Source organism: Lepidochelys kempii, chromosome 16 (genome assembly GCF_965140265.1).
Source record: "Lepidochelys kempii isolate rLepKem1 chromosome 16, rLepKem1.hap2, whole genome shotgun sequence".
In the NCBI taxonomy this organism is placed as follows: Eukaryota; Metazoa; Chordata; order Testudines; family Cheloniidae; genus Lepidochelys; species Lepidochelys kempii.
The window spans coordinates 19,367,875-19,393,150 of record NC_133271.1 but is presented as its reverse complement, the minus strand read 5'-3'; the positions used below and the strand labels follow the sequence as shown (position 1 = coordinate 19,393,150).

The window sequence follows — 25,276 nt, the reverse complement described above, 5'->3', positions numbered from 1 at the left end:
ACCACCCACGTTAGGTATGTACCACCACAGGCATTCCTTCATTTCTGAGGCCTTCGCCACTAGAGGCACTGTGGGATACTGACCAAGTGCAGAGCCAAGGGCTATAAAGTGTAGAGATCGACTGCAACACACGGTCACTGGGAGCTGCAGGTGTTCTGCCCTTCTCAAAGTCAGGCCAGTTGTTTAGGTGTCTAGATAGGGATTTAGGCATCTAATTTTACACACCCATGTCTGACATTTTTGGACTCTAAGTAGCTTGACAAAAATTACAGGAAATTGGCAGGGTGCTAGAACAGTGTTTATAGTGTGGGTGCTGAAAGCAGAAACCATTGTTGGAAACCATTATGGCTTCAAGCCAGGGGGTGCTGGTGGACCCCAAGTATCCCCAGGTTCAGTACCCCTGAAGTTGGTATCAGAGGCAAGATTAGAACTCGGGAGTTCCTAACTCCCAGGCCTGTGCTTCGGCCTTGCCTATTTTCTGAAAAATCAGTGAAAGAACTCAAGAAACTACTGCAAAGAAATTAAAACAACAAGATGGCTGCCCATTTGTGTAAATAACTCACTCGTTGAAAATAACTCTCTGTGTGCCCTCCCCACTGGGTCTGTAGCAAATCCTAGTGCCACAGTTTTGTTGACAATCTTCATTCTTGTGAGTGTACAAACCAGGAAGTAAAATGAAAAAGCCCTCTTGTTAACTTCAAGCTTCAGTTGAGTAACATAAGGAAGAGGAGAAAAAAAAACACCCCTCAATCTTTGCCAAATTTTAAAGAACAAACCCAAGAAGAAGAGAAATGTGATTTCCCAGCCCCTATTAGGGGATTATAAACAATGCAGAGTAAGAAATATATGACCAGCTCTAAAAGTAGGTGACAGTATCCTTTTCGTTGGGAAAATGGAAGCCGATTGATATTAATATGGTGTTAAAGAGAATATGAAAAAAGCCCCTCACTAATTGGCAAGGGTTTAATTAGTCACAATAAAAAAACAGCCCTTGAGGCATTTTGCTTTTTAGTCATTCACACACACCTCCACTTGTTCCTCTTTACAGAGTCAGGAGAATTATTAATGCTCTTTATCCCAAGAACTTTTCCCTTGTAGCTTTGTGACATTCACAGATGGTTTTACATTTCAGGGGTGGGTGTGAGGTAAAGACACAAATTTCTCCTCCAGACCCTCTCAGTTAAAATTAGAGTACAGCAAAAATCAGGACGGTCCCATCACTGAGCTTTTTCAATGCAGACAAGACATGTTCTAGGTCTTGTCTATACTGGGGGAAGGGGGTTCCAATAAATTGGACGTTTCTTACACTCTCTCAGTTGTGGGAAGCATTTGCTAAGTGCATATGAGCCTCACATTGAGAAAAGGCTGAAACTGGATTGTTCAAACATTAGGAAGCCAACAGAAAATAAATAAATACGGAAGTGGAGTAGCTAATATTTATGTAGAACCTATACAAAACCGATGTTTTGCACTCCACTTCTGTGCTCCTTCTGCTGGCTCTGTCAGAGCAGTTAACCAACAAATTGCTTTTCCCAGAGCTGAACTGATACCATTGAGATGGTTGGACCATGAACCAAAAAAAAAAAAAGAGAGAGAGAGGTAGAGAGAGCTGGGGTTTTTTGATCACCCCAAATCTGGGGAAAGAATGTCACTGCCTGACAATGGAAAGCAGAAAATCTGATGGAATCTGACAAATTTCTATGAGGAAATAGGAAAGGTAAATTAACAGATTAAGTAAAGCACTTGATTAATTTCTCTTCAGCTTGACTCCTTTAGTTTCCTTTAGTTGTCTCTCCCCTTCAGTGTCCTTTGGCTGAGTTTAGTTTATGTCCCTGTTGGGGACACTGGGGCATGGCCACTAGGTAACTCGAGGGGATGGAAGACCACGAGTGTCCTCGGCACTGGGTGCCGGCAACATCCCTATGTTTTTAAATGGACGCTATTCCCCCTCCCATCTTGGATTTGCTCCTTGGCAACATGAAAGACAAAAGAGGTTCATACTAACACACAACCACAGCTCCACCTTGACCACAAAGAACAATACAAGCGGCTAAAAGGAGCAATCATCTAGTGGATCTATGCAACTTGAAGATCAAAACCAAATCTAATCTGCTCTTCTAGTCTACGTTCCACATTCTTCTCCCGACTGCTGCCAGCTAGTACATGACAGCACAAATGGGGAAGGGGGGGGAAAATCAGTCTAGCTTTAAATACCTGCTTTTTTCTGCGTCTGTTGGATAGGCACAGAGGCAGGGAGCTCAGCTGGCTGTTTGGCAGTGACTGCTCAGGGTGGGAAGCAAAAATTGAGAGGGTAAAAGAACTGAACACATGCCAAAAGAAGGAGAAACAGCACAGAGACAGGGAAGCATTTGAAAGGAAACTTTATAAATTTCTTCGTGGCTAACGCTGTGTTTAAAGTACAGCTGGGACCTGAGCAGCAAAATTCAGACCTGGATTTTGAACCCATCTGAAGGGGCAGGTGGAGAACGCTGGGGTTCTGGCCCAGCTCTAGGAGTAACTCCACTGACGTTAATAGAGTTGCACTGATTTTAAACATATTTAGCAGGGCCAATCAGAATTAGGGCCTTGTCTTTGATTCCTATATGGGCCTAGTCATGTACACGTAATGTATTGTGGCCACATGTGTGCAGGCCATAGCCATCCATGGGGATCAAGTCCAGGACTTTCACACCCTTGCCATTTCAGCTAGAGGAGTAACTCAGTTAGCTGTCAGTCCGTAGCAGGCTGTTTTTCTCATCAGGACCAACCACGAGATGGAATCACAATGACACGCATTAAGTAGGCAGAGGAACAAAAGAGGGAACAAGAGGCTCGAAGCTCAGCCCTGCCAACCCCAATCTAGAAACATGGACGTCGTGTTGCAAATTTTGCAGCCTGGCACCAGTTAATTCAATGGAAGAAACCAGTTTTGCACAGAAAGTGGGTCACAGGTCACCTGCTCTTTTTGACAGGCCATTAACACATGGGCAACTCTCTGGAAGGGTCATGTTTAAGAACAGCTGGGAGTCTCATGCAGCCCTTGGGATCATAGTTTAAGCCTCTCTTCCCAGCAACCTCCAGTCATAGATGTTGTTCTTCAAAAGCTTTGGAGTCACCCTGAACCCTCTGGGCCTTGTGGGGCTAGAAAGGCCATGAGAACAGGTTTTATTGTTGGCATTTGTTCTGATCTGGATTAGAACCTAGAGCTGCAGATACTGCCTGGGAAAGGAGAAATCATTAACTGAAAAGTGAGTGGTGTAAACCAGAACCTTCAGAGAGGGGCTGGTTCCAGCCTAGAGAATGACAAAGGTCCTGTGTTCAGGGGAAGATGGTTTGATTCTTCTCTCAGAGCTGTTCACCCCTCTCTAATAGAAACATGCAGCTTTTCTGCCATCTCCCCCTTCCCTCCCCTCCCATCCCCTCTGCTCCCCCCCACTCCTCGACAGACCCCAAGCATACCAGGAAGCCAGGGCAGCAGATCATTAATTGCACCATAAGGGACAGATGCTCAGCAAGATGCTCCCTCTCTCTCTAACACACACACACATGCACGCGCGCGTGCGCTATATGCAAAAGCATTTCTATGGTCAAATATGGATAAAAATCACATGACATTGGGTACATATTACGTATATGTAACCCAAGTTTCATTATTACAGGTATGTAGATAATATACACACATTCTTCACTATATATATTAGCATAGATGGGCAAGTATTATTTCCATTTTACAGATGAAGAAACTGAAGTGACTAGCCCAAGGTCACACAATGCCTTAGCGGAAATGGAACCCAGGCTTCCTGATCCATCTAAACCCCCATTGTAAACACTAAACCATGGTGCCTCCATGAATATATCTATATTTGCATAAACACACTGTGGCTTTGTGGACTGTCACATGTGGGTAGGAGGGGAAAACCAAGCAGCTGACTCCAATTACCCACTCCACTCAGAGGCTGCTGGGAGTGGGCAGGGCCTGGGGTTTAGCTAAACTCATTCCAGGGCTGAGAGGAGGAGAGGTAATACCCAAGGAGATTGGAGGCTGAAGGAGTGCTATGTTAGGGGAGGAAAAGAGCTCAGAAAGGGTCCAGAGAAGATACTATCACCCTTGGGGAAAAGGTAAGATACTGAGTTTGGGGAGAGTTGGGCACAGGCTGGGGGCCACCTCCCTAGGCAACTATGGATTTGCCTGAGAGGTCAGAGAATTTATAGGGCAATGGGACTGAAGACTTTAGCTGAAGATGATGATAAACTAAATATAGGTACACCCCCTTTATAAGTTCTTCTACATTCCCTCTGGTGTTCTTTCTCCCGCCTTCCCACTTCTGTGGTGGTCAGGGTCCTTCTGGCCGACCAGGCAATGGTGACATTTGGAGCTGTGGGATCTGGACCTTAGCCACAGGGCTAAGTCATGTTAGGGATCATCTGCTGAACCCCCCCAGGCCTGGTAAGAATCCACCAGCTTGCACACACAATCAAGCTTTGCCTTTCCCTCAACTGGCTTCCAGCAACTCCCCCAGAAGACTGACTGTTACTAATGTACTGTGGGTGGAAAATGTCCCCATGGGAAAATCAGATCCAGAAAGCACAGCAGCAGAATAAGTGCATGAGGCTGTAAACTAACAGCAGAAACATTTCATTTCCTCTTCTCCAAAAGAAGAGAGAAACCAGGCCTGCATGTAGTTTTAAAAAAAACCAAACAAACCTCCTCCTCCCCCCCACAAAAAAGTGATACAAATTATCTCTAGTGGGCAATCTAGAAGATATTAAGAAATAATGTTCTGGGACTTCCAGTGTGTGTGTTCAGCCTGTCCCCAAGCATTTTATGGAATCATTCTGATGATCATTAAAGTATGGCTCTTCCCTCTAAATCCACTTTTTCAAATGTAAAATTTCACAGATTATATCCTCAGGTCTGGCCAAGAGGGGCTTGGTACAGGACCCAAGAGGCTGAGGAGCAGAGCAAAGATAGCTGATTCAATTCCTGGCCCAGCTTAGAGCACCCTTAGGGCTGCTCTAAATTACACCCCCCTGCAATGGGCCCTGAGGGGCCACTCTATTAGCTGGGGAAGCACTAGAATGCAGCAGTGCTCAGGCCAGGCCCTCTTTCCCTGACCATGGCATTATGCTATGGAGAATTCCCTGATGCAAGAAAAATCCTCAACTGCCTACTCAGGCCGATTTTCATCATTCTGCTGGAAGGTCAAAGCAGAAGTAGGAGTGTGGAGGTCCTGCCCCTGCATTTTGAAAACTCCTTATTAGAGTTGTGCAAAGAGGAGAGACACAAAACCAGCCTTCTAAATCCCACATGCCCCTTTGCTTGGGGTGAGTCAAGTTCGTTTGTTCTTTTCTGGTAAAGAAACAGGCAAATAAAACCTCAGATTTATTTCTCCACAATCCTGGGCCTCATTATAGTACACACATAAGAGCGACTTTTGTGGCTCCGCTATTCATTCTCAGGAGGACTTTGAAAGGCTGCTCTCAAAGTAAAAACTTCAAAATGATATCTTTAGACTCCCCCACATTCCAGCTCTGGCCTCTACTTCCTGGTCTGAGGCAAAGGGAAATGATGCTCCGATAACCTCAGAGCAGCAGCAAAGGATAGACGGACAGATGAAGGGTCATGCAACAACCTGCCTCTTCTAAGGAGCAGACTTTGGGATTGTGGTTCACTGTTGTTGCTGAAGAGGGAAGAATCTGTGTATTATTAATGTTCAAGGCCCAGATGCCCTTTCCCTGAATTGAATTAAATTAGGGATGAACATTAATTAGGCTTTCTGCTGGCTGGGAGGATCTCAACCCATCCAGTGTGATTTTTATCCATGTCCCCAGAAACTCCTACAAGATGGATGAACAAGGAGTCAGAGGAGATAATCTTCCTTTTACAGCTAATCATTGCCATTCAAAGAGCTGCAGCGTGAAGCAAAGCTGGTAGAGAAATAAGGAAGTGGAACAAGCTAAGGGACCTATCTGTACTAACATGGGTAGGATCTGCCTTGCGGGGTGGAGCTTGGCACCCACCTGGCTGCTGCGTGGTGACAGGCTGGTTAGTGGGAGTGGTGATTGTAGTTTTGGGTGTTGTAGGGGTAATGGGTTTTGTAGTGGAAACTTGCAGTGGTCGTTCATACGCTAACAAGAAACAAAGAAAAGAGGTGGAAAGAAGGCGCTGGAGGGTCTCTGTGGCTCTCGCTGTTGCTTCTTATGGTACACAAAATCCTAAGCCCATGGGCACCTCCATGATCTATTTTCATGGTGAAGAAGGCACACAGGGCCTGCTCCCACTCAAGTCAATGCCAAAACTCCCACTGAATCTAATGGAAGAGAATTAGCTCTAAGTCCCTGTAAATTCCAGCCATTACTATTCATATAAAGGAGTAGCAAAAGCTGCTCATTTCTCCTTCCTTACTGGAGTCATCTCGGAGCCCTGAGAGTATGCCTGTGGGAATGGCTCTCACCTGGCCCCATGGGTTCCCATTCTGCAGTCACCAACCAGCACTCTACAGAAATTACATCAACATGCTGTCCCGGGGACTTTATCCAGTACACTACCAAAGGGGATTAACAGTGACCACTACAAACCAGCCCTCAGCTGGTGGTTACAGAACACAAGGACAGCCTCACTCCTGAGAGTACGTCACCTACCAGGAACTGGGGACACTGATGACCAAAAGCTGCAGGATATCTACAGAAGAAGCTGCTGGGTTTGGGGGAGGGGGAGTAACCAATTCCAGAGAGAATTTAGCACTGGGACAGTGTTATATCTGTGATGAGAGACCAAGAAGATTCTGTGTGCGCGTGCATGTTTCGGTTGGGTTACTACATAACTTTACTTTGTTGGCACGGATGTTGGTTTCAATATTGACAACTTTATCACTAACTCATTGTTAATTAAGCCTAAAAAGGACAAGAGAGAATGAGAGTCTGTATCATGACGGGATAGATAAAGGCAAAGAGAGGTAGGATTTGCACAGTCATGTGGGATCAGAAGCAGGCCACACAAGCCTTTCCTGTCTGAAAGCTTGACAATAGCTGTGCCATCTCTCTCCTATACATTTGAGCTCTCTGATAGCAAAGATACTCCGAGGCAAACCTCCTAATCAGCAAAACAATTCCCTTCAGACCACAAAAAGGTGATCATAAAAATCAAATGACGTCCCTTTCACTTAATAAATTCCAAAAAGCTAACACTGGATTATTTAATACAAATAGGCCAAATTAATCACTGGTAAACTCCTGAAAAGTCAGGGGAGTTACCCCAGGGATGACGGAGTAATCCAGGAACACTACTTGATACCATGATTTGACTATAATATTCATTCTATTCCAATTCTCATTGCTCTGACCAGTAATAATAAAATGCGAGGGATTATAATGAATATAAATTCTTCAACCTATATCCCTGAGTCCTTGCTTGTCCCACAACCTCATGTACTGCAGATTATCATGTTTAATTTCATAATAACCTTTAGCTAGTTTAAATACTTAATTCAGGTCACCTCTTGTCTTCTGTGAAGGCTAAATAATCCCTCTTTAGCTGCCCTATGCTCATAAACAAGCCCATCTATCCCATTCACCATCACATTTCCACTGTGTTCTCTCCAGCTTCACCATATGGTTTTCAGAGAGTAACCTGAGCCACAAAATGCAGATCTATATTCGAGGTGACCCAAAGTTTGAAGGTGCTTGGTCTGCAGAAATCCCCACTGAAATCAATTGCTTGTGCCTCAAATATTACATTTATATAGACTTTTATTTTTAAATGGATGGCATGATAGGCCCAAGGTAACCCAAACTGAATGCCGTATCCAAGCATTCAAAAACAGCTCCTTGGAGCAGGAGTCTGTAAAACTGGGGGGAAAAGTTCACTGCAATCATTGGTGTTTTTGAAGAAGTGTGTTGTTTTTTATTTCCTTTCCTGTTGCCACTCTAACGAACCTCATGGGGAGAAACCATGCCAGAGAAAGAAACAATGGGGTTACTGAAGTCAAAGAAGGAAAATAGAAAGCTCTTTGATGGGACAGACAATGAGAGACAATTAGAGAAGAAGACTTATTGCCTGGCAGATGATAATGAGCAGAAAAGAACCATTTGTCTCCCAAGTGATGTGCACAGGGCCCATGCGCTGAAGATGTCACATGCCAGCAGTTCAGTTACATTTTTTACTTACTGCCAAAGGCCGAGCCTGCAGCTGCACCTGGAGGAAAGGAAAAGAAACAGGGTCAGCAGAAGCCGAGAAGCCATTGTGCTAATTAACAGGAGTCTTGCTGATAGTTGCTCCCGCTTGCTGCATCTTAAAAGCTGCCTAAGGCAAATCGTGGAGGTGACCAGACAGCAGTGGCCTTGAAAATGTTTGGGTTCTGAGGCACAGGCTGAAATCTACCCGCAGTGGCGGCGGGGAGGAAAGCCAGCTTGCATACTGCTAATAGAATTTCTTCTTAACCCTTTTCCTGACCTGCCATTATGCCCAATAAGGGTCATGTATGCTTTTGAGATTTGTCATAGTCTCTTCTGAGAAACCGTGTGATGTGAACTCAGTCAGTGCTGCTACGGCACTTGCTCCACATCGCCACTGCTGCATTCCCAAAGCGCGGGCCCTGACTCATGAGTGGATTGTATTGGGGCTGGTATTTTTCAGGTTGGAACAGAACACCCAGCAATGGAGGTTGGGGGAGACGGGAAGCCGCATCTGACCTGAGGCTGGGAGGTTTTGGTGGGAAGAAGTTGCCTCTAAGTTGTATATTCATTAGGGGTGAGGCTGAGGGTGCCAGCTTCCAACCCCGCTAGTTTATTGGTCACAGGTGGGGGGGAAAGTTTGAAGACTGTTTAAGGTCACATTTAATCCAGATATTACAGTGGAGATAAACATCCAGTAGTCAGGTTTCCCCAACCATAAAGAAGGTGGCTAGCAATGAAAATGCTATGACGACTGATGAGAAAGGCCTTTGGAGAATTGCTTCTACTCCAGAAGTTGGCCATAAATCTGCCAGAGAGAAAGTTGAAGGGAGAGAGGATGAGATGGGTACTGGCAGGGGGAGCAAAGTGGAGATATAGGGAAGGAAGAATGAGTGACAGATGTCCAAAAGAGCAAGAAATGGAGGGAAGAGAAGTGGGGATAAAGAAAGTGAAGAAAAAGGAAGGGGAGATAGAGAAATGGAGAGAGATGGAAGAAAGACAAAGAGAATAGCATGTCATTGTCCCTGTAAACACCAAAAAAAAAACCTCTCCCAGGATCCTTTGAAGGAACACAGACACTTGGCGGTAGCTGACAAGCTTGTTCTCTTTCAAAGAACCAGCTCATCTACCATCCCTGGCAAACACAAAACATTCCTGTCACGGCCTTCGGAGCCTGTATTTCAGCTTTGATCATCTTAAAGCACATAAATCTTTCAGAAATGGAGGGGGAGAGAAAAAAGGATTCTCTTTGGTAACACTCAAGGCTGCTACTTAAAAGGCTGGAGTAGTTACTGCGGCTCGGTGACATTTAAGCAAGCCTGCTAATGTAAACTGGACATAACCCTGGAGATATTGGACTATGTCTGGTGTCATCCTCCACCAACATTCCCGTGCTCATATGATGATGATGATGGCTTACAGCCTTGATGTTTGTTCTTGTTTTCATGTGAGCATGTACCACAGCACGAATGCAGCAGACAGTTAATTGCACGGGACTGTAGCTGTGCTGAGGAACAGGAACGCTTTTGTCTTCTTCACTGTGGCCAGATACTCCATGATGTACATATGAATAGCTTCCAGCTGACAATCTATAGGGCACCCAACACTCCTTTCCATCCTCCTGTTCTTCAGTCTTCAGTGCAATTATTGTGCACTGAATTGAAGGTAAACACATTCCCACAGTTGCTTGATGATGTTTTCTTTAAGGGACATAGAGTAATTCAGAGTAAAATGCCTATTCAAGGCCATGGACCTCTCTGAGGGCCTACACCTAACCATCTGTGAGCCTGGATACCATTCTGTCCATCTACATCCATTTACTCCAGCCACTCCACTACAAATAGTCATCAAGCTCCCCTTCCATCTACCCACGTAGCAATCAATTCCTGTGCACACTGAGAACCGAGCAAATGTTCACTTCCACTGTAAAACCAAACCTGCCTCTTCTGCAGACCTGTGCATTGACTCCAGATGGAGGCATCCTGAAGCAGTGCTCACTTAACTTGCAGGCACTGTGCAGAGGGCCAGTGTGCGGGCTCAGTTTAGTATAGTGACTTACATGCGTTAGGGGATCCGTTGGGGAGAGGCAGGTAGGAGCCAGCCCGCCAAGATCTGGTACGAAAGTTCTTCTTGCACTTGCCACAGTCCTGGCCAGTGGTGTTGTGTTCGCACTCACACTGCAGGCTGCCCTCCTTAAAGGAGCACAGGTTGGCATGGAGATTGCATTTACACCTGTAGGAGGAAAATGAGAGAAAGAGAGAGGTAGAATGGTACACAATGCCACCGTGGAACTCTGCCAGAGGATGTTGTGAAGGCCAAGTCTATAACAAGGTTAAAAAAAGAACTAAATAAATTCATGGAGGATAGGTCCATCAATGGCTATTAGCCAGGATGGGCAGGGATAGAGTCCCTAGCCTCTGCCAGAAGCTGGGAATGGGCGACAGGAGATGCATCACTTGATGATTAGTTGTCCTATTCATTCCCTCTGGAGCACCTGGCACTGGCCTCTGTTGGAAGACAGGACACTCGGCTAGATGGACCTTTGGTGTGACCCAGTAGGGCTGTTCTTATGTTCTCAGGACAGTAAGCCATCCGCTCCCAGCTGAGATGGACATGCTGTGTAGCTGAATGTACAGAATTAGATCCAAGCTAATTACCCCTTCACAGCAGCTCTGACAAGGGTTTCATGGCACTCACCCATGTTCCTATTGTGTCTGGCATTTGTGCTACAAGGATTCATTCACCTATTTATGGAGGATCTGAAACATCTCTTCCAATGTGAGCGGTATCATCCTTTAACCACATGACTGCAATAGGACAGGACTATCCATGTTTATAAATCATAGTAGTGAATGGCACAACCTAGCCTGGTAAGATCAAGGTTCTAGGAGACAGGAGACTCATGGAGCAACTGCATCTCTGGCCACTTTTATATTTGTGCCTAAAGATGGATTTAGGGGCCTGACTTTAGGCAACCAGCTTTGGCCTTACTTTCTAACGCTGTGCCTCTCTCTTCTCATCAGTGAAATGGGGGTAATGTTATGAGGCCTATTTATAATGTGCTTTGAGATCCTTGGATGAAAGGCATTATCTACATGTTAAGGTCTAAATTCTGTGCTGACTCATGCCCTGTGCAACACCACTGAATTCAATGCCACCGCACCAACAATCACCAAATCTTAAGTGAAGATCAGCAAAATCTTTTCACCTGTGATCCAAGGCAGACTGATGTTAAATAAACCCTCCATATCAATCCAAAACACCAGACCCCCCAGTTTCACGTGTTCTTCCCATGCTGAAATCCTAGGGGGATAAGATAGGGGAAGGCTGACTCTGAGAATCATTGAGATCACCCAGAACCGCCCCCCCCCGCCATTTTCTTCTTCTGAACTATCTTGGGCCCTTAGACACACAGGATATTAGAGGAATAGCTCGTGTTTATATTAATGAGTCACGACCCTCAATCCCCAAGCAGGTTGTTAAAATTAAGAGCCTTTCTCCCAGGGGGTGGAGTAGTGATAGGATATAGAACCTTTTATCCTGAGACCACCCATTGCAATCCAGCCCTGATCAGTGATGACTGAAAGTTATGACCAACTGATGGCTATTTGGTGCCCTGTGTGAAATTAATGTAGTGAGTCTCAGGCCAGTTCTTAGTGGACAAAAGGCCACTTGTCAAAAAAAAAAATCCTCACAACTTGCTCCCTTTCTGGAAGTGTCCAGAGAAAACAAAGAATGAAAACAGTACTAAGCACTTTGCAAATATTAATGACTAAACTTTTAATGAACCACTGCAAGACTGGTAGTCCTTAAATACCCCCATTTTACACATAAGGACTCTGAAGAAGAGGGGTTAGGTAACTCCTACAAAGTCAGAGCTGAGATTAGAACTCAGGGCTCGCAGGCCTAGGCTCAGGCTATGAGCCCTATAGACCACAGAAACCGAGTACCCTGCTTATCCTACAAGTAGTTCCTCTAGGTTAGGGTTGAGGTACAATGGGCCTGATTCTTTACTACCTTGCACCTTGTGTAATCATTTATATCTGGGCAAAGGGGGTGTAGAAATGTAACCCCCCATGTAAGTGAGCAAAGAAATCTGATTGGGTAGTACTCATTTTTTAACGGTGTAAATGATCAGAAGGTGCATGGCATTGGAGAATCAGGCCTATTGATGGGACAGTGCATAAGAGAAGCTTGTCTGGCTACTTTCTCTGCTGTATCTGTTCTGGGAATAAACAGATGACATTAGTCTCAAGAACCGTAAACCCGGTACTGTTCACCTGTACTATACCCAGTCAAGAGACAAATCACAATCTCTTGTGGAAAATATTCCAGGAGCAGAAGTTTCTTTAGAATCTCCAAAGAGTCCCATACCCATGTTTCTGATCCACGGAGTCTGCCCTTGCTGTGATCCCATTTGTGCATAGCTGGAAGATTTTACTCATAAGTTATTTTTGTTTCCTTGTTCTTATTTCCGGCAAACTATTTACTCACATGCCATGCAGAAACTGGGCGGAGTCCCTCCTCCCCAACATACTATCATTGCTCATCTCTGACCCAGGCAGAGAAGGAAATATACACTCCATAAGGGAGCAAATTTGCACTCTCAAGCAGGAGCTGCCAAACACAGCATGTTATGTTTGAGTGTCTGTGTTACTGCAGGCTGGCAATGGCAGGTAACAGCTGAAAGAGCTAAAAACCATAGCACTTAAAAACGCTGGGAGCAGCTTGTAAATCAGAGAGTCTGGAAAAGGGGGTGTTAGCCAGCACTTATAAAAAAGGGTCCCCATGTCTCAGCTGTGATGGGTTCTTCCTTCTGTCTCTGATTGAGGGAAGTTTCTGCACTGATGTCCTAACCCCCTTGAATAGGCAATGACCAGCACTCTGGAGCATGGAGCCTGACTCTGTGAATTATTTAGAGTCCACAGAGCACTGGCTCCTTCTCTTGCTATAAAATTAACAAAAGAAGAAGGGGGAGAGGAGTAAGCAAATAGCAGGTTAAAACAGGTCAGAGCATCACCATTGCTGAGCTGGCCCAGGCTTGAGTCAGAGAGCAAGGGCTTCGGGGAGGTACAGCACTACTCACTCTTTGTGAAAGGGGACAACAAAGTGCATGATTCAATTCTAGCACCCACCATTTAAAAGCCAGCATACAAACACTCAGAAGCAGGGGTGCTACACATGGGCAGCCTTGACTTCACAGGCTAACTTCTTCTAGCTCCTCACTCCCCTTCTTTCAGACACTCCAGTGGTCAAGGCCACGCGTTCCTCCTCTCATTTTCTCAGCAGAGGAGAGATGGATTCCTGATGCTCCTGAGGCGGCACTGATCCCAGAGCACAAGTTGTCCTCTCCCCCCTGCAGAACTGTTAGCTCCAGGTCAAGGGATGGAGACGAGATGGAAGCTTAAAGTATGACCAGAAGGCATATAGGCCTAAGGCAGATGGAACCCTAGCACTGTTGTGTGCCAAATGATCATAGAATCATAGAATATCTGGGTCAGAAGGGACCACAGGAGGTCATCTAGTCCAACCCCCTGCTCAAAGCAGGACCAATCCCTGATTTTTGCCCCAGATCGCTAAATGACCCCCTCAAGGATTAAACTCACAACCCTGGGTTTAGCAGGCCAATGCTCAAACCACTGAACTATCCCTCTCCCCTACACTTAGGCTTTTCAGAAGAGTGGAGCAAAGGGCAACTCCCCCTCCTCAGTTCACCGGTGGAGCTGTAAGTTTGGTCAGAGCAAAGGCCTGGATGACAGGGCTCCTGGTTCTGTTCCTGGCTATGCCATAGACTTATAGGCAAGTTACTTCACCTCTTTGCCTCCAATTCCTCATCTATAATGTAACCCTTCTGCCCGTCAGAGTTGGCAGCAACAAGGGCCGGGTTCAATATCTAGGGGTTCCATTCCAATAACACAATGCAAACCGGCTCGAGCCCCCACCCAGTGACCTGGGACAAATATATACCACTCCCGCTGGGCGCCTCCAAGAGGCGATACTTCCCCTCTCGCAAGCACATAGTCTGAGTGTAGCAAAAGCCTTTTAATAACAGAGAGAAACAATGTGGCATTATGTTGGGGAAACACCACCAACAGGATTCATAACACAACCCATGAGCAAAAAAAAACCCACCCCAGGCAAATTGGGGCATGCCCTTTTCCCTTTGGTTCTTGAGTCCAGCAACCCCAAAGTCCCAAAAGTCCAATGCCCCAAAAGTCTCTGTCCCTGGTCAGGGCAGCCCCAGAGTTCGAAAGTTTATCTGCGGAGCTTTACCTCCCAACCTGGGTGGAATTGGGACGGGGGTAAGAGGCACCTTACGTGATCTGAAGCTGACCGCCCCATAGCTCCACAGCAAGTTACTTCACCTCTTTGCCTCCAATTCCTCATCTATAAAATGTGTCTAATACTTCCCAGTGCAGCGTGGATAATGCTTAACCAATCAATATTTGCCAGCTTCTTTGGGAGCCTCAGGAATGGAAAGGTATTATAGCTCATCCCTCTGCCGTGCACACAGCTATCACATGACAAGGGGACCAAAAGCCACTACTGGGCATAGGCCCCGGTACCTTTTACAGTCACGCATAGGTGCACTGTTGTAATGACAAGGCAGCTGAGGCAGATCATGTGCGAAATGTGACAGTCTCTTCATGCCCCAAGGCCTTCCCCGAGTCAGAAGACTGTTCACCACCAGCTGCATTCCCACGGCAGCAACAGAGGCTAACCAGGGTTATTCAGTCATGGCCTGGACCTCCCTGGGCAGGGCCTGGGCAGCTCTTACAATAGAAAGGTGCTGCTGAGCTGCTAGTGTCTGAACTTCCATCTGCATGGGGCATTTTACTAAACATTTCTCTTAACTTCACCTGCAGTCGCATGGCACAATGATGGGGGCAGAGAAGCTCACCAAATCCTCTGCCCTTTTCTAGGGCTCGCGTATCTCCCCCACTCTTCTAGGGGGGTTCCCTGGAAGAGCTGAGGTGCTGCACCCCACCATGGAATTTGAACCTGCTCCTAACTACTAGGCCTCTGATACCAAATCTCAGCCAGAGAGTGGGATGCAGCCCTGACTTATCTTACAAGGAGCGTGAAAGAAGGGTCTCTGCTGGAAGCGGGTAGACATGCACGCTCATGACCTGCGTGCGCACACAGAGCTCACTGCCCATGATGCACAGCGGCCAAGCCAAGCGCCAGCTACCGGATCAGCACTTGGGGCTGCTCTCAGTCCTGGGGCAGTGGTCATGCATTCCTCTGTCACGCCTGCAGGGCATGGCTGAGGAAGGACAGGCTTCTTGGGTCAGCCACAAAATGCTTCAATCTGTCTGGCTGTCGGAGCACGTCGAGATGACTGGGCACTGTGCTTCCCAGAGAGGGCTCTCGCTCTCTAATGAGCGTAAACAAGCAAAATTAAATAAAGAGCAAGCAAGCAGCAGAGACAGCCCGCCGCCCTCCCCCTTTAGTCCCAGGTCAGCTATTTCTCGCTGCCTGGCCCTATCCATAGCACAAAAGTTACCTCGTCCAAAGGATCAATTTTGCCAGGGAATTGCTTTCTGAATTCGGCCTTTGAGAATCATCCATCTAACCAGAAAACTATAACTTGAGCGGCCTGACCCCACAACACAGCACTTTTCAGACCAATCCATCAGGATGCATCATTTAATAATGAACAGCGGAGCAGCTTAACATGGCCCAGGCTGCTGATCCCGCTGCGCTGCTGCTGCCTGGAGCAAAACTTGCCACTCCCGTCCCCCATCCACATCCCCAACTGCCGCCCCATCTTTTGTTCTGCTTTAACTCCTTCGTCAGGGTTGGCTGGGTGAAAACAACTCTCCTCCTTCCATCACCATCAATGCCTTCAGTTCAAGGACATACGCTTTAGCTTGGCAGCATAGGGGAAAGAGTGCCTTTCTCTAGCCAAGATCCAGCAGGCAGAGAACGGAGAAAATAGCATTAGTCCAGTCCCAAGGGTTGCAAGCCTTGCTTCTCTTTGCTCCTTTTTATCAGGTACCCAACTGTCTGAGCCAGGGCAGGACCAGGAAAAGGGGTTTAGGATCTAATCAATTATATTAGAGGGGTGAACAATGCCACAAGTCCTAGCAGAGGCTACTGTGCACCTCTCCATTCTCAGGGCGGCCACAACTCCTTTCCCTTTCTACCATTATAAAATGATTACACCAGGGAGGTCTGTCTGGCTCAAGGGCTGCTAAAGGGAGAGAGCCTTTCCCCCTTAAGTTGCTGGTTCAAGTCTAGACCAGGTGACAGTGGTTACCATTTGATAATTATTCAATGACCTTTGTGTGAAATGAGTGTGGTGGGTCTCAGTCCAGTTCCTCATGGGTAAGCTTCTCTAACACAAAAACCCAGCAGAGGAGGTGGCATCAGCAGAGAGGCCAAGTACTAAATAGGCCATAGAGTCTCAGCTTCTCTCATCCCCAGCCTCAGGGCAATATGGGGGAAGCATACATGGCTTGTCCATGCTGGGAATAAACAGAAGAATGTCAAACAGAATTCCCTAGTAATAGGCCTGAATGCTGCAGTAACGCTACAGTATTGGCTCCAAATGCTGTAGCTTACATTACAGAAGTATTTATTGATTTTTAATGCAGGTCCTTTAGCCGTCCTCCCCTTCCCTTTTGAAATGACGCAGCGTGGCCTAGTCTGCCAAGGCCTAAGCCAGGGACACAAGGATAACCGCAGGGCGCCAGGGAAAGTTTACAGGTGTGTAAGCATCATTTTGCAGCCGTGAAGAACGTTTCCTAGTCATCTCCATTTCTACGAATCAGCATTCCAGAGGTCTCAGTGAGAGAGGCACGTCAGTGCCAAGTCTCCGCGTGAGAGATGGAGGGCCAGCACGCTTAAGGTTTGTAAATGAGGAGCCGACGAGACTAAGGCAAGGGCAGCAGACTTCCAGCATAGCTGAAAGAATGAAAAAGGCAGCCACCACCCTGGTATTTCATTCATCATAAAATTAAAACATACATAGTTTTTTTTAAAAATCCATGGAGATAGTCTATTTGATTCCCACGTCCTTTACAATCATTGAATTCAGTCTCACAATGCCCCGTGAGCTAACTAAGGGTCCTTATCCCCATTTTACAGATCAAGAAACTGAGACAGAGAGAGATGTTAAATGACTGTCCACATAGTGGAGGTGCTGAGAGCCATTGAAGCAAACTGTAAACCCTGTAGATGATGGAAATCACTTCAAGCCAGGGAGTACTGCCATACCCCTAGCACCCCTAGTTCCAGCACCTATGTGACGTCCCTCCCCACCAAAAAAAATCACCATGAATCACTTCAGTTGCAGAACCCAGAAACCCTGACTCCCAGTCCTCTGTTCTAACCACTGGACCACACTGTAATGCTGCTCTAGGGATGGGGAAACACTCAGTAAGTGGGTAAGTTATCCTACTCGCTTTCCTTGCACTCATCACCTCTGAAATCTTTTTGTCCCCAGTACTCACTCTCCAAGAGCTTTAGAGTCATAGATCCCAAGGCCAGAAGGGACCATTGTGATCATCTAGGCTGACTTCCTGTGTAACACAGGCAGTAGAATTTCCCCAAACTAAAGAAGGAGCCCTGGCCCCAAGCCCCCTCCGTCTGAGTCAGACATACACACTGCACATACAAGCAGCTCGAGGCATCCAGAATTTCCAGACAGGCCTGTGACTGGCATACAAGAGAGTGGTGGAAGGGGAGAAGCTGGGTTCCTCCAGTGCTTTCTTCCACACCATTTCTACAGTGGGAGATGACCTCTACCCACCAACGTCTCTCCTCCACCTCCACCTGTCCTCCCTTCCCTCCTCCATCACCTGCCCTCTCTCCACAACTGAGAGTAAGGCCAGCATATACTTCAAAGCTGATAACTTTGCCACCATCTTCTTAGCAATGCAGATTGCGTCTCAGGCTAGAGATGGAGAGCTTTCCTAATCCCCAGTCAGAGACCATCTAGACTCACCCTGGAGCTCAGCAATGGAATTGCTCCAAATTAAAATCCCTGCTTCCACCCTGCTTATCACAGCTGGCATCGGGAAAACTCAGCACAGGTGTGGAAAGCTGTTATTGTCTGCCATCCAAAGGATGGATTACGATGACTTTCCACTGAATTGTTTGCTCACTGTAACTGATGAACCTTTAATGAGTCTCACGGGACCATGTGTTTGAAGGGAGCTCTTTCCTTTCTGTCCCTGAGAAAGTCCCTCTTTCAACTAATCTTGGCTCTCGTGAATACATGAATAACTATTTTCCTCCCTTCCCGCTATTGTCATCCACCGCCTGTGCTTACACACAGCACTTAGGCAGCTCTTGGACGATTAACCCTGTTTCTACCTAATTCTCTGCAACTGTTCTGGCAGATCAGCAAAGCATGAAGCAACTATTTCACTGACCTCGCAGCAAGTCTGCAAATACAACATACAATGGCCATTGCACTGGGACTCTTTGTGCTCCATCTGTGCACCCAGAAGCTAGTGAAACAGTGCCCAGTGAATACAGAATGTAGGTGGCTCCCTGCTTTCCCAGAAAGAAGAGTTTTTTTCTATTTGGATTCAAATTCCTGGAAAAAATAACCTAGTCTGGGTTTCTCACTGTTCCAGATTGTGACGTGGGAAAACATCACGTGGTAAATCAGCCCAAGTAATCTCAAGGTGCAGAAGACACTTGTCATGACAACGTCCGATGGCTTCAGCATGAGGTTCACATCCTGCTATTTGATCTTATAGTGGGGTCTGGAACACATGACTTATGAGGAGAGGCTGAGGGAGCTGGGATTGTTTAGTCTGCAGAAGAGAAGAATCAGGGGGGATTTGATAGCTGCTTTCAACTACCTGAGGGGTGGTTCCAAAGAGGATGGTTCTAGGCTATTCTCAGTGGTAGAAGAGGACAGGACAAGGAGTAATGGTCTCAAGTTGCAGTGGGGGAGGTTTAGGTTGGATATTAGGAAAATCTTTTTCACTAGGAGGGTGGTGAAACACTGGAATGCGTTACCTAGGGAGGTGGTAGAATCTCCTTCCTTAGAAGTTTTTAAGGTCAGGCTTGACAAAGCCCTGGCTGCGATGATTTAATTGGGGATTGGTCCTGCTTTGAGCAGGGGGTTGGACTAGATGACCTCCTGAGGTCCCTTCCAACCCTGATATTCTATGATTCTATGATCATATGACTAGAGATGGGCCTGAATTACATGGGATTACATGGGATCCGAATCCCCAACGCTGCCACCTCTGAACCCTGGGGAAATCCAGATCTGAATGTCCAGATCTGAATGTCCCCATTTCAGCTTCAAACCACCACTCCAGGTCTGAATACAGGCTACACTGTTGGGATATTCAAATCCCAGTCTGAACTTGGCAGCTTTGCATAAGGCAGATTAATGTCCTGGATCCTCATCGTGTGGAACAAGATATGTGTCACGCTGCCTCAATGTGCAGGACACTTCACATAATGCATCCACTGTACAGTGCCTGACAGAGCAAAGCACCATACCGATTAAACTCATCCCCCGAGATGCTTTTCTCCTCCCAGCCTCCATAAGCAATACTCTCCACAGAGATTCCTAGCACCACAGAGTTGTTATGGACTGGTGAATTCTACTGGAACCCTTGAGGGAAAAGAAAACTATTTGTGCCGCCCTTAGAAATTCATTTGAAGTTGGGTTATCAAGAGAAGACCATCTAAAAGATGCCAAGATGATTAGCATAATGGATAGCCACTCCATTGGGTGCAGCAAGTCATTTTAAATAAATTGCTACTCAGCAGCAGTCAAAATATTGCTGAACTTTGGAAAGGATTTCCCCTTATCATTATTTACATGCAGAGCAGTCTTTTTAAAAACCTTCTGAGGTAGGGGTTTGGGGGCAGACGAGGAGGAAGGGTGAAAAGGATGTACCACGGATATACTAACATAAATATTTGCAGAGTAATGTGTATAAATGCTCTCTGGACTTTCTCCTGGAACGCAATAATGCCTGCAATTGAGTTCATTGGCCAAATTTAATTTGGGCTCCGGTAGAAGTCTCTTTATATTAAGTACTTTAACATACATCACCTCCTCAGTCTATCGATGAAATTCTATTATTTGCTCAGGACCGGACACAACTCGGCAACAAAAGGAAAGAAGGCTCCACAAAACAAAGCCAGAGGCAGGTAATAGGACCTTGGGCATCTCTCAGCTGGCATTGATGAAATGTCACTAGTGCTTGGACAAAGGGGGAGCGTTCTGTGTCTCCCACTCTCGCCCCCCCTTACTGCAAGCCTGCAAGGACTCTCCTCCATTTTGCAGCAATTACAGTAATAGCATTTAAGAGTCTTGGGGAAATATAAGCAAACAGCTGATGTGAGTTAATAACTTAATTTAACTATACGGCCTGGAGCAAGATGTCTCTTAAATTAGTTAATTCCAGTTCAGACCATTTCCAAAGAAACTCCATCCATATAATCCTCCTGCAGCGAGAGAGAACACACTCAGCCAATGGAATATTGCATCATCGGAACACTCTCCCTAGCTGACTGGCAATCCTCAAAGCCAGGATACCATAGTTTATTGGGTGCCAATCACCCCTAACTTGGGTGACACATACCACACCTCTTGGAAATTCCAAGAACAATGCAGGGAAAGAGTGGTAGGAACCTTGTACTCAGTAGCAGCATCTCCTCAGAGGGAAACCCAAAATGTATTACAACATTTTGCCTTGTACCCATGTGTATTTTTCATGCTGCTAACAGGTGGAGATGCTGCTCCCAGACCCCCCTTCATTCCTCAGTAAAACATGTCTGATCGCTGGTCAGTTGTTCATCAAAATCTAAGAACCTCACCTCTAAAACAACCCAGTAGCAGCTGTCAGATGACTGAAGATAGCAAGCGATGTTTCTACACATGTGGAGATTCTCCTACAACTTTCTAAATAGACAGAGGGTTAGGAAATTCCGTGCACTGAAATACAGGCTGAGACCAAACAGAACTCATTTCACACGTGTACCGATTTCCAGATTCCAATCTGGGTCCTAAACATGAAAACACAAAGGGCTGTGGCCACTGCACCATACAAAGGGACAGAATCAGGAGGCTGCAGCTCAGCTGAGCAGAGGGGTAACTGTATTTCTTTTGGCAAGATTTTTTATCTAGTACCACCAACTGTCATGTTTTGCGGTACAGGATGACTGGGAGGGCAGCAAAGAATACCCCCCTGCATGTGACCAGCAGTGGACAATTAACCAGCTGCACTATAAGGCTGTTTGGGGAGGGTCATGTTCCTTTGAGTCTGAAGCTGCAGGTACTGGCCACTGCGAGAGGCAGAATAGTGGACTAGTGTTTTGGTCTGGTATGGCAAACTCTATGCTCTTATTCAAGCAGAAAGAAAGGCAACCCTGGTAGGGAATCCATGTGTAAAAGTGTGTGTACCTCACAGCAGCATGAAACAACCGGAGAAAAAAATTACAAACCAAAGCATTGGAAGGTGGAAAATTTAAACCAAAAAATACCCACCACCAACAAAAAAACCTTCACAGAAAGAAAACAGATTGTGAAGGGGGAGGCAGGGAATCTAAAACAAACAACCTACAAAACTGAAAATCATCTCTTCTAATTAATTAATCCTTGGCCTGACAAAGGCCTAGCAGCCGAGGTATTATTATTCTCTAAGCCTATTTCACATGTGCATTTTGTAATATAAATGACATCTCTGAGCTCACATTCTGCAATTTTCTCAGAGGACTACTTAGGTCTAGAAAGAGAGAACGAAAGAGAAAAAGGGAAAAAAAAAACAGGGAAGAGAGGAAGAAAGAGGAATCTGTTAATTAGTCTGAAATTGAGTCACTTCTCTCAAATCTGATTTCTCATAACTGAATCTGTGTCCTGGCTATGCCACATTAACTTCAATTACTGCTCATTAATCCCTCTGGGATGGAGTTTGCCCTAGTGAATGCTGCTGTGCCTGACATTCCAGAGAGGAGAAAATTACTCCAAAGAGATGCTGCATGATAGGAGTAGAGTGTGGCCTTTTCTATCTCACCTGCCTGACGAGCCCACTGTGACTCTGCACACAGGAAAAGAGACGAGGAGCCTCATTCATTTAATCTCACATGGTTAACTGCGTTGGTTGCTGTTCTGAGCAGAGAACTAAGCTGTGAACAGAGAGCTGTGTGGAAAGGTCTTTCCATTTCCCTCCCTCGCACTACCCCGACTGATGCGCGGGCACACACTCATGCAGGCCAAGCGCTTTCTCGTTTCTATTCCTGTCCTAAGGTCTGTGCATCTCCAGTTACTCAGCAGATCAATAGGGACAGGATGGAAGAAGAAAAAGAACACCAAGGAAGAGCGAGAGAGTAAAAATAACCTGCCAGACGTGAACTGAGAAACAGACCTAGCTGAGCTAGTGTGACGTGAAGGTGCAGACAGAGAAGGGTGCCTGTGTGCGTATGTATGCGCTTGGGGGGATAGCAGAGTCAATAGTCTGCTCCAGCCAACACCACACTTAGCCCTCACAAAATGGAGACCTCCAAGCCTACCCAGAGCTTCCATGGATTGCCCCACATTCTCCTCCAGGGTACGTATGGTCCCCGGAAAAGTGCGGCCTACAGAATGTGGATGTGAGAATGAGGCCAACAGCTTCCATTAGTCTGAGTCCTTTTAAGCTCTGCCCTGCTCTTGTTCCAGGAAGTTTTGTCAGGTTCCTGTGATAACTTTTCTTCTAGAGAAGCTGGGGATGGGAGGTTTGGCTGGGAGAGCCCAGGAGCTTGCAGAAATGCCATTTTGACCGAAGGAGGATTTGTGTAACCTACCAGCAGGACTACGGGTTCTGGGGTGGCCCATCCAACAGCATCACAGTATCTGTAACAGGAACACACTGTTCTGCAGAGGAATTAGATAAACTGCACTGAATTCATGAGCTAAGTCTAGGTGACAGAAGTACATAGGTGTAAATTTTTAACAGTGGGAGTAATTGACCATTGGAACAGTGGTGGAGTCTCCATCACTGACCATTTTTAAAATCAAGATGGGATGTTTTTCTAAAAGATCTGCTGTAGGAATTACTGTGGGGAAGTTCTCTGGCCTGTGTGATACAGGAGGGCAGACTAGATGATCACAATGGTCCCTTCTGGCCTTTGAATCTATGAAAGCTCCACTGAGGCATACGCTGTATTGGTGACAAAGGGTTTTGTTTAAGTGATGATCAAATTCTTCTCCTGCCTGTTAAAGCCAATTGGAAACTGGCTAGCCACCTCGATGTACTCCAATCTCATCAGTATCAGAAACGAAGTCACTTTATACCAAGATGCTGGAAGTCTGCAAGAGGAGTCAAAGTTGCCAGTCTTACTTAACTGATCGGAGGGCCACTCAAACTGAAACTTGGTGATGGACTATTAATTAAAAGAGAGGTGCCTAAATTTTGCCCACCAGAAAGCCACCTATGCCTCAGAACCATACCCACTGCAGCTGCTCCCATTTGTAATATGGAGGAGCAACCCACAGAGACTGCTGTTCCTAGCATGCAGTGTTCCACCTTCATCCAACTGGCTGTCCAGATCTGTAGGTCACTGGATCCCACATATTGCAGGTAAGTTTTTTTCCTTCTGGTTTTTAAAATGTTTGTTTCTTTGTAATTATAGTCTCCCTCTTCCTTTGTAATCTCCCTTCCTGATCCTCAACATTATACACCATCTTATCTATGCACTTGCACCTTTCTGCACACCGCGATTCATTCCCTTGCCCTGGAATCACTCAATACCCTCCCCTCCTCCTTCTGGCCCACTGAAGCAGTCCTGGGTATTCTTAGCTACATCTCTCTTTCCAGTGCAGTGTTTATATCAGTCTCTCATTGATTTTTTTCCCCCGTACTTGCACCTGGTGACCCTTCCTTGCTGAGCTGTACACAGGGTTTGATTTGGTTTTAAATACCTGCGTCCTAATTAGCTTCACTTACAGTCAGTATTAGATTAGTTTCCAGTGAAAACCTGCAGGCTGGAACTGAAGTAATCACAGGACTCGCGGGGAGGGAGTCAATTCAGATGAAGACTCCCTCCCACGCACCCATGGCTCCTCTCCAACAGGCAAGAATTCCTCCCACCACCCTCTTGGCATTTCAGTTGCAGAGCTGGCAGCTGTGGGCAAGCCAGACTGAGGGACACCTCTACCTCTCCGCCCTCAATCTGACCCACAAAGGGCCTGTCCTCTTGGGGAAAGGACAGAGCGATTACTAGCATGAACAAGGGGAGAGCAAGGGTAGCTGAAAGCTGGGTCTCATTTTATCAGCAGGCCTAAAGTCTGGGAGCGGAGAAGAGGCTGCGTAAACAGTTCCGATTTCAGCCCAGGGAAAACTCAGAGTACTCAGAAAGCACCCAAGCCAGTGTGCTTGTGAAGTCACCCTACACAGCTGAAATGTTAACTGGAGGTGAGTGGAGGGACCAGGGGAGCAGAGATGCCACTGTTCTGCAGCAGGCATGGGCAGCCTGCCAGCTCTGGCAGGAGGGAGCTCTTCAGACACTTAAAAAGCAAAAACAAAACCACCCATAATTGTCCCCCTACTTAAAATAGTGCTGCAGTTTCCACTGGTCATTTGTAGTCTAACCCTCCCTCCTCTTTGCCCTCCCCTTCCCTGTGAGCCCTAGAGACGCATTACACAACCCACTGCGGCTTCTACTTGTTGGAGGAAAGAACAAATAAATAAATCAAAAGTTAATCTCATTAAGTTTGGGGTCAGAGCTGGCTTTAGCTGCTGAGGCACCTCGCTCAGAAGCCGAAGCTTGAATGGCAAATATTGAGTAAGTGGAACCCCACACAAGGGCTGGGATTTTGTTTTTAACCTTCCGTGCTGTGAAGGTCTCATTTACTTTCCTCTTAATAACAGAGAGAATGAAAAATATCACAATGGAGAACGCTATGCAGCCCAGAAAGGAGGGGCAAATATCAAATGAAGTACCCAGTGCAGTGCACAAGAGAAGGAAAAAGTCTCAACAGCTATAGCAATTCCACTGAATGTGAAAAAAGCTCCAGCATATTTATATTATATACCAATTACTTTATTTTAACAAGTACAATGGGTGGGGAGGGGAGTCCAGCCCCTTCTGCTTTACTCTGAGCCCTACTCAGAGCATATCTTTGGTGTCCCCTACACTA

General features: G+C 46.3%; 1 protein-coding gene across 3 annotated transcripts in view; it reads right to left on the bottom strand.

Moving 5' to 3' along the window:
- NTNG2 (netrin G2) overlaps positions 1-25,276 on the bottom strand; it is a 72,582-nt gene that overhangs the window by 13,109 nt on the left and 34,197 nt on the right. For all 3 annotated transcript variants that reach the window (XM_073313846.1, XM_073313845.1, XM_073313847.1), the window contains 2 exons: positions 10,232-10,404; positions 8,168-8,194 (listed from right to left, as the gene is read on the bottom strand). In XM_073313846.1, the coding sequence (XP_073169947.1) occupies positions 8,168-8,194; positions 10,232-10,404 (200 nt within the window). The remainder of the gene's footprint in view (positions 1-8,167; positions 8,195-10,231; positions 10,405-25,276) is intronic.